General features: G+C 36.0%; 3 protein-coding genes across 4 annotated transcripts in view; 2 read left to right on the forward strand and 1 right to left on the reverse strand.

The window, feature by feature from the left end:
* Nucleotides 1-15,087, forward strand: part of LOC114654090 (SCAN domain-containing protein 3-like) — a 412,012-nt gene that overhangs the window by 198,479 nt on the left and 198,446 nt on the right. The window lies entirely within an intron of this gene.
* LOC127528836 (uncharacterized) overlaps nucleotides 1-15,087 on the reverse strand; it is a 52,645-nt gene that overhangs the window by 27,620 nt on the left and 9,938 nt on the right. The window lies entirely within an intron of this gene.
* Nucleotides 54-15,080, forward strand: LOC114654302 (interferon alpha-inducible protein 27-like protein 2A). 2 transcript variants are annotated; one of them, XM_028804765.2, is made up of 5 exons: nucleotides 55-218; nucleotides 8,144-8,173; nucleotides 9,777-9,818; nucleotides 12,119-12,280; nucleotides 14,675-15,080. In XM_028804765.2, the coding sequence occupies exons 1-5, from the start codon at nucleotides 164-166 to the stop codon at nucleotides 14,770-14,772; spliced, it is 387 nt and encodes a 128-aa protein (XP_028660598.2). In that variant the 5' UTR covers nucleotides 55-163; the 3' UTR covers nucleotides 14,773-15,080. The 2 variants fall into 2 exon arrangements, with proteins under 2 accessions (XP_028660599.2, XP_028660598.2); XM_028804766.2 differs by lacking the exon at nucleotides 9,777-9,818 and having other exon boundaries at nucleotides 54-218.

Below are 15,087 nucleotides of genomic sequence, written 5' to 3' on the forward strand. Positions count from 1 at the left end.
TTCGTGTCTTGTTACCTAAATTAATACAGCTGGTCAGACTCGTTCGGTAGCCTCATTAGGTGTATTTAATAACTCCATCTTTATGCTTCCTTCATATTTTCCTTTGCTACAGCAGTAACAGAACATTCACCGGGTAACACAGACAAAAACCTGTGCATTAAACATGTACCAGAAGACTACTGCTGTTTTGTTCATAATTTTGATCATCACTTTCCAAGGTAAGATATTAATCTTTACATTTAGTTTTGAATGATAATGTATAACAACAATATTTCATATTCATAACAAAATATTGAAAATATATTTTTGATGCAGGGAAAATGCAGCTGACTTGGAACAGGAACACATTTTAAGGCATGCTGCTTCTGAATGTGTTATTTAATGAAGTAAATATATTGTATAATATTTATTTATTTAAATGCTACATTGTCATACATATAGTGTCCTAAAACACCCAACAGCGTTTGGCTGATTAAAACTAAGTGTGTTCAGCTTTGTCTTCCAATCAATACTAGTTACTGTTAATTTATCAGCAACACTATGGTGCGTCATTCACTCAAGATATGGTGCTACTGTGAACATCGTTTAAGGCAGTGGTGTTATTTCCAGCAGCTCCCACTTATGATAATATGTTTCAGTCTTCTTACAGTGTTTTGTCTATTGAAGTCAGAAGGTGTCCAGACCATTAAAGATTTGTATGTAAACATAAGTTATTATGGTTATAAGCTTTTTCCCCAAGTTCATTAAACACAGGTAGACAAGGTTGGCATATTTCCTTGACCCCCCAAATATCTGTGCAAATTTGTGGCTGTACCCAATATTTGAAATTCTAACCAAATTTAACTACATTTAGGGAAAATGAATCTAAGAGTTATCTTTTGAGGACCAGTGTTCCACTAGTCTTAGTTAACTTTACTCAAAACCATAACTGTTAATGCTCATGTTTGATTAAAATATTTGATGAAAAATGATTGTATTGAAAAAATAGCTTTGTGATTTTCTTCTCTTCTAGAAAAAAAATATTGTTAAAAGAATATAATATGAAAAGGATATTGGAAACAATTAACACAAACTTGCTGTATAGGGTAAAGAACACTAAATTCTTCTCAGGAAGCCAAAATTGCTTTCAACTGTAAATGAGAATTTTACAAAAAATTAAAAATAAAGATCAGATGCTTTAGTTCAAACTCTGCCTGGCTTGGTAAACACTTGCTGTGCTAATATTCCTTATAGTATACAGTATATAGAGTGAGGTTTTTATTTTATTATCTTTATATTCTGTATCTAGAACGCAAACTTAGACTGGTATACAAGTATAATTATATCAAGGGATTATGGAAGAAGTATCAAGTCATCTAGACTTTGTATAGTAATGAATAAATAACAATGTTACCCTTATTGACCTTTCATTACTTCTGTGTAAGGTGAAAGAAATAAGGTTAAGTTTCGTTTCTGATGAAACCTACTTATGTATTGAACTTCTGTCTTTCATTCCTATGAAGAACACCTGCCCCTTTCGTTTGATGCTTGTTACAGAGAATAATTTCAAGCATGCATGCTTTATAGCTTTGACTTCCACTATGTATTAGTTCAGTGTAGCTAAATGAATTTAATTATCCTAAGAAAAAATATAAGAACAGAAGGGCTAAAAAAAGTAATGTGTAAACAATATGAATCCACATTGACTTTTGCATTTACAACTTTGTGATTTTACAGTACAATAGCGCTTTTCATAGTTAGTGGGGAGCCACTTTAACCACCTTTAATAAGCAGCATCCACCTAGAGATGATGCAACGACAGCCATCTTGCACCAGTATGCTCACCATACCTTAGCTGTTAGGTGGTGAAGGGGTGAGTGATAGTTAGCCAATTAGAGACAATCAATGCATACATTTACTCCAGTTGGTCCATTGGTTTATACCCAAATGACTTATATAAAATAAAAATCTATTTTATTATATTCTAGTTTTTTTTTATATCTTTTTGATAGAGCCACCACTCTTGAAATTTCTCTGTACATAACAACTGTCCAATCTTGTTGAATTCAGGACATCTGCTGATTTCTTAATCATCTCTTAGTCAACTTTCAGTTTATTTTGTTGTTCACTTGACCTTTTTCTTGTTTCTTGATATGCCTGAACAGGTCTTTATGGTACTACTTTAAGATGAATGCTATGTTACCCTAAAATTATTCTTCCACAGGTTGCTGGTACACTTATCTACTTAACAATATAATGAATATAATTCATTATTCCATTTTCCAACCCGCTGAATCCATACACAGGGAGCCAATCCCAGCCAACACAGGGCACAAACCAATCCCAGGCAGGGTGCCAACCCATCGCAGGACACACACAAAAACATCAAGCACACACTAGGGCCAATTTGGAATCGCCAATCCACCTAACCTGCATGTCTTTGGACAGTGGGAGGAAACCCACGCAGACACGGGGAGAACATGCAAACTCCACACAGGGAGGACCCGGGAAGCGAACCTGGGTCTCCTAACTGCGAGGCAGCAGCGCTACCACTGCGCCACCCATATAATTTATTATAAATAATAATAATGGTATTTTTCAGTGTAATTTTATATGATATTTTTTTGTGCAGAACAAAAAATAACTCATGACACCCTTTTCTGGTCCATTGCAATTCATTTAATTTTTTTAAAAAGGAGTTGCTACTATAGACTTTAAGCTGTAAATATAAAATGTTATTACATCTTAAGCATAAATGTTCAGTGTCTTTTCTCCTTAGTTTTGTGGCATAATAATACATTCACGTTTCTTCCATTATATTTAAACTTTGCAGCTTAAAATAATCAAGAAAAGTGTATAAGGGATGTTGCAAAAAATGCTTTCAAATGCTCTAAATATTAGCACTCTCCTGTATCAAATCAAATCTGGGTCTGCCAAAACATTATGGCTTTTACTTTTCTGGACAGTATTGAAGAAGGGTTACTAAAAGAAGAAGAAACATACAGAATCTCAGGTCTGCCTTGACAAGCTGGTCTACTGAAAGGTTTGCCAACTTTGCCCCTTCCGCACTATTAAAGTTTATCCTCATCTGTAACTCTGTTGTTTATTTTCATTTCCACAGCAAACTCTTGAAACTTCATGTCAATGAGCTTAGAAAGAGGAGGCAAATTCTTCCCCTACTGTAGCATTCTTGGAACCAGTTCCAGAGTCAAGGCTGCAGCACAGTTCCAGAGTTTATTAGCTCAAAGAATTTCCCTCTGGCAATCCCTGCTTCTCAGAATTGATTTTGTATTATCAGCTCCACCCTAACCTGAAACACCCTACATACCAAGTTATGGACAATACTGGTGATCTCACTTGCTTGGTCTAATTCCTTGATGGTTTGCAGGGCCTTTACAGGGTGTGGCTAGAAATCTGCTGCCTGATTTTCTGGTATTACCTTGTGGGCAGGGTACACCATAACAATAGTTTTTTCATAATTACTCAAATGTTCTTGTTTTTTTCTCAGCTTATTATTTTTTTAACTGTTCAAGGAGAATGAATTTTGTTTATTTTCTCAAGAAATTCAATTATGCATTTAAGATTTCACTTCCTTGTCTATGGGAAAATCGCTCCTTTTTACCACACTTATTTTAACTTCACCTGCTTGTTGTCTGGTACAAATCTTGTAATCAATATTTAACCCACTTCCTATTGTCCAAATCGACTTGAAATTTTGCACACTTAATTGATCGATTAATACAAGTTAATTAAGAAATGAAATTTTCATATGAAGAATAGTTAAAGATTTCTCCAACAGATGGTGCTAGTAATGGATAGATATATTAAAGGAAGTATTAAAATATTGATTGCAAAATTATACTAAAATAAACCCAAGACTAAAAAGTTGAAAATAATATATATATAAAAATACTTTTTAAAAACCACGCTTCTATTAAGTTAAAAAGTGTACTAAAAAGCAAAAAATAAGTCTCTCATACATCACTCGTAAAATAAAAACATGGGCGCTTTTCATCAATCAACATTCAAAAAACACTTCTTAAAATCTTAGCAAAAGCGCCCACCTTTTATTTTATGAATGATGTATGAGAGACTTATTTTTTACTTTTTAGTACACTTTTTAACTTAATATAAGTGGTTTTTAAAAAGTATTTTTTTATATATATTTTAAGACAAATCTTTCTCACAATAATTGCAGGTTTTCAAAGATTGCAACTTTCACAATTTCTTTATTATCCCAGTGTTATCCGTTTCTTTGCCATTTGAAGATCAAAGAATAAAACAAAAGTCAATCAGTTAGTTAGCCATTTACACATACAATTCAAAGTGCCTCACTAGATGTAAAAGCGAAAATTACAAGAAAAGAGAACTAAATAAGGTAAGATATTAAAGAAGAAAGAAAAAAATCTAAACAATCTTAAAAACAGTAATATAAAGTTGAAGAGTAGTGTCATTATATACTAATATATATGAGTTTGGTGATAAGGTCAAATGGCCAGGAGGACAGACAGAAAAAAAAAACTCCAGTTGTGCTGGAGAAAAAAGCTAAATTTGCAGGGGTTCCAAGGCCAAAAGACCACCCTGCCCCCACTGAGCATTCCAATTAACATAAATGTTCATAATTCATCCCTCTTTGTTTTCAGGCTTCATGAGATACGATTTGATAAAGTTGGTCTGCTGGACAGATGGAGTGTCCACCTTCATTTCATCATCACAGGTGGCTGCATGGTACTTTGACCAGGTAGTGGTGGTGCTGATTGTCAACACAGAAGAAGTGGAAAAGACAGCAGAGAATAGTAGAGATTAGTAAAGATTGCAGATTCCTGAAGAATATGATAATGCTTTGCCCATACTGTCTATTAGGAGTACAACTAAAATGTAGCTATAGTGAAGTTTATGAATTCTTTTAGGACCAAACCCCCCCCCCCCCCCCCAATGGGACAGCACACCAAAACATGCCTGCCATGTTGGTGAAGGACCTTATGTTGGTGAAGGTAACCACAGGTTTGCAGTGCAGCAGCGTGCCGCAGAAACAACTACGAGCCGATTGAGATCGCACTACGTGCGCCTGTCACTGATGGGTGATTCAAAGGACATTATAAAGGCAGGGAACAGCATTACTTGGCCACTGACCTGGCCCTGACTATGCCCGTCTGCTGTGTCTGTGTATAGGAGAGTGGTACATCCCACTACAATAAATAAGCGTGCTGTTCCTGTTTCAAGTTGAATAAAGCTGGTTTTGCTAAAGTACTGAGACTCAACCTTGTGTTTTGGGGTGCAAGACAGTGACTCACGTGTCACACTATGAAAAAGTCATATTAAAATAAGGGGTTTTTGGCAGTTTTTAAAGTGATCCATAGTATTAGCCTGACAAATTTCTGTTGCTAAGGTATTCCAGATTTTAGGTGTATAACTGTAAAAGGCTGCCTCACCACTTCTTTAAAGCTTGGCTCTTGGAGTTATAAGAAGACCACCATCAGAAGATTAGGTTACAAATTGGAGTTAGGGGGGGAACAGGCATTCTAAAATAAACCATTAGTAATATTTTAAAGTCAATTCTGAATGACACAGGTATCCAATGTAATGATGCTAAAACTGGTGAGATGTGCTCAGATTTTCTTTTTCCAGTTAGTTTGTAATTGATATCTTTCTTAGGTAGTCCTGTTAGGAGTGCATTACATAATCTAGTTGACTAAAAACAAAAGTGTGAAGTAATTTTTCAGCATCTTGTAAAGTTATAAGAGGTCTAAATTTTACTATATTACTTAAGTAAAAAAATGTAGTACTAGTCACCTGATTAATACGTGAGTTAAAATTTAGATCAGAGTGAATGATTACCTCTAAATTCTCTACCTTGACTTTTAATCCTAAGGGATCAAGTTTATTTCTAACACTCTCCCTATGTCCATATATTCCAGTCACTAAGATTTCTGTTTTTTCCTTATTTAGTTTGAGAAAGTTTCTGCTCATCCAATCGGAAATAATGCTAAGGCATTGGATCGGAGAGACAAGAATGTCAGGGTCATCCGGCGATATCGATAAATAAAGCTTTGTGTCATCTGCATGGCTGTAATAACACACCTTGTGCTTTTAGATAATCTGACCTAATGGAGGCATGCAGATTGAAAATAACAGCAGACACGGAATAGATCCTTCTAGTAAAAAATATACAATATCATAGGTCTCTGAAGTACAATCGCCATAACTAACAACTTATGACTACCTTGGCTTGGTTGAAACCAATTTAAGTTGTTAAGACATTGCCGGAAAGGCCCGTTCATTGTCTAAGGCGATTTATAAAACTACTGTGGTCTATGGTGTCAAATGCTGCACTCAAGCCTAAGAGAAAAAGAACAGATATACAGCCTCTGTCCAGTCCTTCCAACAAATCAGTGGCAAAAAAACACAAACCACTTGGGTAAATGAAGAGCATGAAGGGGTTCTGTGCTTCCACACTAGTTTGATCATAAGTATACCGTATATGATATCCTGTTGCATCCATTCTATGAGTCAAAGTGCAATTGCTTTCTGTTGTTCTAACTGTGGTCTAGGAGGCTTTTGGTGTTCGTAGTCTATTATGATCATCCTGCAACATACACAGTGTAAATTACAGTATGCCTTGTCATTTAGGGGAGCTCATCCCAGACCACTTTGACGACGAGGTGAGGTGAACACAATTGGTGTAAGAGTAGAGGCAGAACTGTGATCACTTAGGGTAGGCTGTGAAAGTGTAGAGCAAATTTGAAAGGAACCACCATTTCATGAATTAATGTTATTTACAAGGGGAAGTCAAGATAAAGTTAGAAAATGTGATTTATTAGGAAACTAGACAAAGAGCCCGTTTCAACAACGTAAGATGAAACGGGCACGATTTTGTGTCAGCAGTGTATGAAGAACAAATGATAAGTAATGAAGAAGTTGTTTATTAATGATTGTAGTCCGCTTTACTCATTACTGTACAGGCTTGTACTGTTAGTTGATGAATTTTCCAGGCCTATAGTATAATATTGAATGATGAATGTTCCAGTAAAATATGGAATAGTAATAAGTATAAGCACCACAAACCTGATATAGGTGTATTGAATGAATGCGTAATTGAATCAGAATGCGTAATTAGGCCTCGGGCTGTAGTCGAAATCGCCTTTCAGGCCTCTAGAGCTTTAATCGAAGTTGCCTTTCTCTTTGAATTTTTGCGGCCATAAATCCGCTGCCTGCTGCGATGTTGGGGTTGGATGTCGGTCTCGTAAGGTTTTTTGGGTAGCTGCGCAGAAGCCGACTGCGCATTCGGCTTCGGACATGCGCAGAAGGCGACTGCGCATTCAGCTTCGGACGGACGTGAGTGAGTGAGTGAGTGAGTGAGTGAGTGAGTGAGTGAGTGAGTGAGTGAGTGAGTGAGTGAGTGAGTGAGTGAGTGAGTGAGTGAGTGACTGAGGAGGCAGGCGAATTATGTATTAAGATGGAAGGAACCTTAACAAAACTGATAATGTCATTTCTCAATCTAGTCTCCACCCTTCTCATTGCACTTGCGCCACCTGCCTGGAAGTACCTGGATTCCAGCAGAATAAAAGGTTTTGTCTTGGGAGAAATTATTGTGCATTCTCACTTGCCTTTTAAAGTTATTTATTGTTGCAGTCCTTAACAGATTTTTTGGAGTGGTTTCTCTTCTTGGCTGTTTACTTCTGCATTAATCTAATCCTCACATTAGTTAGGCACCTTTGATTCTTTCCCCATTGCTGGCTTGTAATGAATGTGTGTATATCAGCGCAAATTGGGATAACAATGTAGCCTCTGCCAATTCCTCTGCAGAGATGACATGATTGGTAGATGTATTGTGTTGGGCAGAGTCACCTGATATGTCAGTACCTCCTAAAATACCTGCTGGACACCCAATGCTCACAACATTTGCTGGTGTAAACTTAATGGCACCAGACAGATTTAAGTTGTAGGTAACCGTAAGTTAATGTATGTTTAATTACATTAGATTTTTTTTAGCTTTTATTTGATTTCTTTCATTTCATTTAGTTTATCATCTGAGATACCCAGTGATGACATTACATCTCGTTTATTATTTTTCCCTTCAGTCAGTTTGATAATGAAAGGCTCTGGCTGCCTGCAGTCCTTTGTGATTAAGTTGTTTAACTCTGATATATTTTCTGTTTTCTAGGAGAAGGAAAAAGCAGTTCTGAGGATGAAGGTGAGTGTTTACCATGCTAACCTAAACAAAGTCATTCAAAACTGAAAATACTTCTACGTAATACTTCACAGTTGTATTTTAGAAAAAAAACAGAGTTAAATTGATCAATTTCTTCGAATGTGATCAGAACAAGTAAATTCTTGCGAATTCCCTTTCACTAGATTTTCTGTAGCTTTTATTAATGTTTTTACAATGTCAATTAACATATTAGTTTCTCTCTCTTTTAACTCCGACTTGAGAGTTATTGATCCTTAACTCTTAAAAAAACAATTCTTTAATGGCACTTTATGGTTCTTTACTGGGTTTGTGGTTCCTTGTAGAACAATTACTTTACCAAGCACCATTTAATTCTGGGAAGGGTTCTTTGCATATGAAGTTGATTATTTGTGCTTAGAGAAACACCCTAATGTCTAGAGAAAAAATCTTTAATGTTTGTCAGTCTACTTAGGAGGAGACTAACAGATTAAGAAAACCTGAACTTAAGCTCTGTGATTGTATGTCGTGAGAGTCCCTTTAAAAGTAGGAACCATTGGTATTTCACAAATCTGTTACCATCTATTCATGTCATTTACTATATGGAACCGGTTATGGATCTAAATAAAGGTTCTTTCTGGAATCTTCATGTGGATGGGTCTTCTGGGAACCAAAAACAGTTCCTCTATGGCATCTCTCTGAAGAACCACTGTGATGGCTTTATTTTTAAGAGTGTGGTTGAAAAATAATTTAAACACTTTAAAATGTTCACGTACTGATCTCAAAGTGAAATGGAAGTAACGGTTATTGAAAGCATATTTATACATGAAAAACATTTTTATGAAATATTTCAAAGTTTTCAAAACACTGCGAAAAATCTTCCTCATATAATGTTTGTCTTTGGTGCCAAAGACTAAGTCTCCAACAAACTATTCTAGTCCTTTGTTGATTAAACTATTTCTTATTTACATTTTTTAGATTTATATTAATACTGATGCCAACAGTGTTAACAATTTTATATTGTAATTTCAGGTTTACGTCATTGCCATAACAGCTGACGTCACACTTAAAATGTAAAATCAGAAGCAAAACTTGAAAACATGAAATAAAAACACCTAACAATCTTTGTATGCTTAACTATTTCAGGAAATATCAATACATTGTTGTCTAATTTATGTTAATACTGCCTTCTTTCCTTTTTTGACCATAGATTCATAATTTGCTGTGTATACAATTCATTTTAAAACCACAACCCACATTAAATATTGTTGATTCAAAGATTTTAGCAAATGAAGAATATTCATGTTATGGATTTTTTATTTATTTCTCAATACTGTATATTCTAGTGCATTATATGATATTATTCTACTGAACCTATCTGCTGTAGATATTTACAAGGTTTTTCTCTATAAACAACAAAAATTTGGTGGCATATGTATCGGTAACCAAGTTCAATAGCACATAACGTCTGTGCACAAACAGCTCCTTGATCAGCGTCCAACTGAATGTGTGCTGTTGCCTTACTTCCGTTGGATGAACAGGTTTACAAAATGTTCACGTATGAATTAAATAAAATTTTTCTCCTGTTTTCATTATAATTTGAATGTGTTTTTCTCATTTTTATGAACAGGTGGAAGCCTTTTTAATTATGCTCTACTGATTGGAGGAGCAGGTAATTCTGCATGAAGTAATATTAAATACTGAAGGAACTCAAAATTATCATAGTACCATGGGAGAGAAGAACAGTATTCAGCTTAATTCTGATTTATTTTGGGAAGACAGTCCTGTTTAAATGCAAAACATTTAAATCAGAGTTTTATTATTCTTCCTTTATAAGCAACTTTCAGATCACATGGGTCAAATCACATAGTTCTGGGTACTTAAGTTTTTAAACAGTCATGTGACACATTTTTTCCAAATTAAATTTCAGATGAAAAATCTACCAGTACTAGCTGAACAATAAAATAAATACTATGAATAATCTTGTGACTGACAAGTTTTGCACTCTAACTAAAACTAGTCTTTACATTTTTCAATTTAAAATTTTTGAACACTCCATCATATGATGTAAAACCCTTTGTTTTTGTTAATTAATCCTGATTTGTTTTTTCAAACATATTAAAAATGTACATGATAATTCTGGTCTTTTAACCAGCATTGCAGTGTTCCACTGTTAAAGCATAAGTTCAGTATTTTTAAAGTCTTAGTTATTTCTTCACAAACATAGTACAGGTAGTCGTCAACCACCTCTGCATGTCTTCTCAGGGTTTTTTTTTTGGTTCTTTATTTCGCCTTATACCGTATTTCTTGTATTAGGAATTTGTTAGTTTTCACATACCCATTGGGGTCAGAGCGCAGGGTCAGCCATTGTACAGCGCCCCTGGAGCAATTGAAGGTTAAGGGACTTGCTCAAGGGCCCAGCAGAGTAGACGGGGATTTGAACTGGCAACCTTCAGGATACCAGCGCAGATCCTTAGCCTCAGAGCCACCACTCTACCTTCAAGGATTTGACTTCTTCTGTAATAATCTTTCACCTCTCAAAAGGCAAAATCACCATAAACTATTTGTGCCACGTGAATGTTTTGTTTTGATTTGCTTCCATATTTTTGTGACAACTCACACAAGCAAATAGAAAATGCATCCTCACTATGAGAAGAATGGTACCAGCAATATGTGATAAAATGTTAATTTCCAGATCCCTTTTGTTGTCACAAACCAGTGTCAGAAACACAGAAGGCAACATACGTCTGAAACACGGAAGCATGTTTTCTTATATTTAAAGTTTTGCTGCTTCATCTCTAAGTTTTTAGGCTTTTATTTTCTGGTGATGCCCCATGCCCCATTAAACTCAATTGTAAAGTGCAAGTGTGGGCAAGATATTTTTTAAAATATGACATGTTTGTGAAGAAATAACTGCAACTTGAAAAATGCCAAACCTATCCTTTAAGCAAATTTGTCTTAGTGTTTTATTCAATTTTGATTTTTCAATCTAAATTATTAAGATTTGTAAAACACTTTAAAGGACAGGGTTTCTCAAAAGCAGTAAGTTTACATTTTCTTAAGTTATGTTATGGTTTTAGACCTTTAGGCCAGCTCAGCACAGTATAGATATACTGTATACTGAGCAGATTTGAATGTTTGGATCACTGTTCTGTTAAATTCAGCTAACCAAACCAAAGAGGGATACACAAGATAGTGCATAAACTGCAATGCCTGTTCATAAAACAATTAAGAATATTAGTTATACTGTAATGTTTTCAATTGGAAAGTCACACATATAAAATAGAACACAGCATTATGCTAGCACACATATATCTTTTGGATCTTTTTTAAAGGTTGTGGCCACCAGGGGGCACACCAGCCACCCAACCCTGATGTAGACAGACTCTAGGCACAAGTCTTTGCAACACACATTTTTTACTTTTCTAGGGGAAACACTTGTCTTTCGTTCCCCCTACTGCACAGTACCATAAATAGAACACAGCACTTACTTTTCTTTTCCATTGTTTCTTCTTCTTCTTCTTCCACTCCTGTACTCCTTCCCGACTCTGGTTCCCCGAATGGAGTGAGGCAGCTCCTTTTAAGCAGCTCCTGGGAGTGCTTCAGGTGGCTCATCAGCGTTACCTGGAATCTCTCCCAGGTTTGGTGAAAGTCCAGTGTAAGGCTCTGCAGTTTCCACTGGCGGCCCCCATGGAACCTAACAGGCCCGTACCAAACTCCAATTCCCAGTGTGCCCAGCGGGAATCCGTGGTGCCACATCCGCCCGCAAGGGCTACCCTCTAACGTACTGGGGAGGTAGTGCCTTGTGGATTTTCTCTCCCTGGGTCCTTCCATTCAGCTGCCGTCCTGGCCGGATAATGGCCATGTCGCCCATTTCAAGGTACACATTCACTGTACATATAGTATATTATTTGCCAGTTCTGACCTTGCATGGTCATTCTTCAGTGATTTCCATTTCTTCTTTCTTTTTAGTGGCAGGTGTGGTAGCTGCTCCTGTAGTTTTGGGTTTAGCTGGTTTCACATCAGCAGGTATTGCAGCGGGATCTGCTGGAGCCAGCTTAATGTCTACAAGTGCTATAGTCAACGGAGGAGGAGTTGCAGCAGGAGGTTTGGTTGCAACTCTACAGTCTGCTGGTAAGTGGTGGTGCAAAGGATGAAGAATGCTGGTTGAATAAAATATTTTAAACTTCTGGTTATTAATGATCTCTTACTTAAAGAACTGAAAAAATAAAGCTTTGTAGCCCACAGCAACATGTTTTTTTATATTTTTATTAATTAATATTTTTTTAATTATTAGTAAGTACTGAAGACTTTGCATAAACTGAACTGAAAAACCTTGCATTTGTAATTTATGACTTAAGAGTAAGTCAGAAGCAAAGGTGTTGTCAGAGTGGCACAGAAAAAGATTCTCCAAAATATACTCCAAAAGAGTAGTCCTCCAGAGTAGAAACAGACCTGCGTTGGCAGGGATGACTGTGACATAATAATGCCAATTGCATGGAAAGTGGTGAAGTTCCTACAGATAAACCACCAGTACAAACATTCAGAATAAAAGAAAGTGTCATTTCTAAACAGTCCAAAAGCAACCAATTTAACAGAAACACTTGAAAACTCTTAAGATCAAATAATTAAGCTCATGCATCAAAGAGCCATTTACCGAACAGAGAACAAAGGGTGTGAACAGAGGGTGGGTGGGGTGAGTCAGGAAAGATCTCGATGCTTAAGGGCAGATGACTCCACATTTATTAGGAGTACTTTACCCTCTGTACATATTAAGAAGAACAACAGAAAGGAGGTGTCAAAAGACCACAAAACCAACTATTAGGTGTGTGGCAGCATAATATCCGTAGCTCCAGAAGATGGGGTTAGATTGCCCATTACAGTGCAGAAATGAAAGGGAAATGGATACAACAATGAAAATGGAAAGCATGTACTCCTCAGTTTTCTCACCCAGAGTTCTTGATAACTACCAGTCAGGTAACGTCAGACAGATCAAGTCAAAAGACATATCACTGGCATGAATTACAGGGTGAAGTCAGGATGCACTGGGAGGAGACCATAATCCTTCCACCACAACTAGGGGGCTCCATTGTGTTATTTTCTTAAGGGAACGGGAAACTGGCCAGCTGCTTAGAAGCATGGCTCTTTTAATGGACACTGAGATGTCTGCAATGGAAAAGTTTGGCCTGATTCCCCAATATAATGAAAGAAAGCATGTCCCAGGACGAGAAAGAATGTCCAGGGTGTAACTGGAAGTGACCCCAAGTTTTCTAATACAACATTAGCAGCAGTCTAGGAGTCTGGAAGGCATTTTGGTGGAAAGACACACCATAGGTGAAGGAAGATAAGTTCAAGAGAAAAACATCATAAAAAAGTCAAATGATAAGATAAAAGAGTTCTTGGTGGTCATGGAGAAAATTAGCAAGAGTATGGGCCATCCCACCTGCTATACAGAGATTCAATAACCTGGATAGATGGCCCCAAAATTGTCTTTTGTTGTTATATACTGGGATAGTTCCATTGTATATTGGGCCTAGTCCAAGTCATATGGCAGTTTGATTGTGTATTATTATTATTATTAATCAATCAGTTAATCAGTTTCCACTTTGTTTTCTGTGTGTTTTAACAAATCTGTATCCTTACATGTTTGGTATAATCTATTCTTGCATTTTGCCTTGGGAGTTGTTACGATGCTCTGAACCTGCACTTGGTGAGGAGTGTTGTATAAGAACAAATTATATCATATTATTATATTGTATTTTTGAGATGGCAACGATAGATTGGCCATCTAGCTCTGATACAAGGACTACTTGTATTCTGTTATGTGTGTTGTATATGATGTACTTTTTGGCAGCCATTACATACTGAAGAATGTGAATTTCCCATTGGGATTAATAAAGTATCTATCTATCTATCTATCTATCTATCTATCTATCTATCTATCTATCTATCTATCTATCTATCTATCTATCTATCTATCTATCTATCTATCTATCTATCTATCTATCTATCTATCTATCTATCTATCTATCTATCTATCTATCTATCTATCTATCTACCCAACCTAACTGAAAGGAGGACCCTCTTTCTAATTGCCCTTTCCAATTTTTCTCCTGCATGGATTTTTTTTGTTTTTTTTCTTGCCATCCTAGAAAGCCAAAATAGGAGGGCTGTCAATTAAACAGGGCTTGTTGAAGTTCATTGACAAATTCTTTGCGTGGTTTGGGGCTATAAAAAAATAAATTGTTGTTATTATTATTACTAGCTTTGTATTGTTATGATTACTTACCTATGTTACTTGTAAAGAAAGGTAATAAAATTAATTTTAAAATATTTCATATCTCTTGCTTTACTGTACACGTACTCTCAGATTTCTTCCTATGCCTTACTTTGGAATTTAGCTGTGCTATCTGTCTAAGACAGGTTGAAATTTAAATAATCAACGTAAAGTTAATCAACTGTTAAGTTTGCAGTGCACCATGCAATTCATATGTCTCTGTAATTTCATGTTTTTTATTCTTTACACAGGCACTGGACTGGGTTTGGCAGGAAAAGCTGTGGCTGCTGCCATTGGAAGTGCAACAACTTATGCAGTGGGCAAAAAGAATAGCAAGGATGAGCACTAAATAAGACACATTTATTGCAGAATGTCCATTCAGCCACAGACACCTTCTAAATTGTACTCTGCATGCCTAACTTTTTAATCTGCCTCTACACCTCTATATATAAATATATAAATGATTGTACCACTAAACAAACATGGTAACAAATACCAATTAGTCTTACCAAAAGCAATTGCAAGTAGACAAGCTTGATAAAACTCTCTGTGTGATTAGCATTATTTCTTTCAGTGTTGTATATTTTTTCCATAGAATTTCATTACAACAATTTATTACTGGCTGATAGTACAAGAAATAAACATACCTGAAATGAATTAATAC

Source organism: Erpetoichthys calabaricus, chromosome 7 (assembly GCF_900747795.2).
Source record: "Erpetoichthys calabaricus chromosome 7, fErpCal1.3, whole genome shotgun sequence".
NCBI lineage: Eukaryota > Metazoa > Chordata > Cladistia > Polypteriformes > Polypteridae > Erpetoichthys > Erpetoichthys calabaricus.

Bases quoted from the DNA above. Each gene is read 5' to 3' on its own strand.
- LOC114654302 (XM_028804765.2), top strand. From the start codon at position 164: ATGTACCAGAAGACTACTGCTGTTTTGTTCATAATTTTGATCATCACT. The intron at 8,174-9,776 runs GTGAGTGTTTAC...TTTTATGAACAG, and splicing joins AAGCAGTTCTGAGGATGAAG to GTGGAAGCCTTTTTAATTAT. The intron at 12,281-14,674 runs GTAAGTGGTGGT...TTCTTTACACAG, and splicing joins TGCAACTCTACAGTCTGCTG to GCACTGGACTGGGTTTGGCA.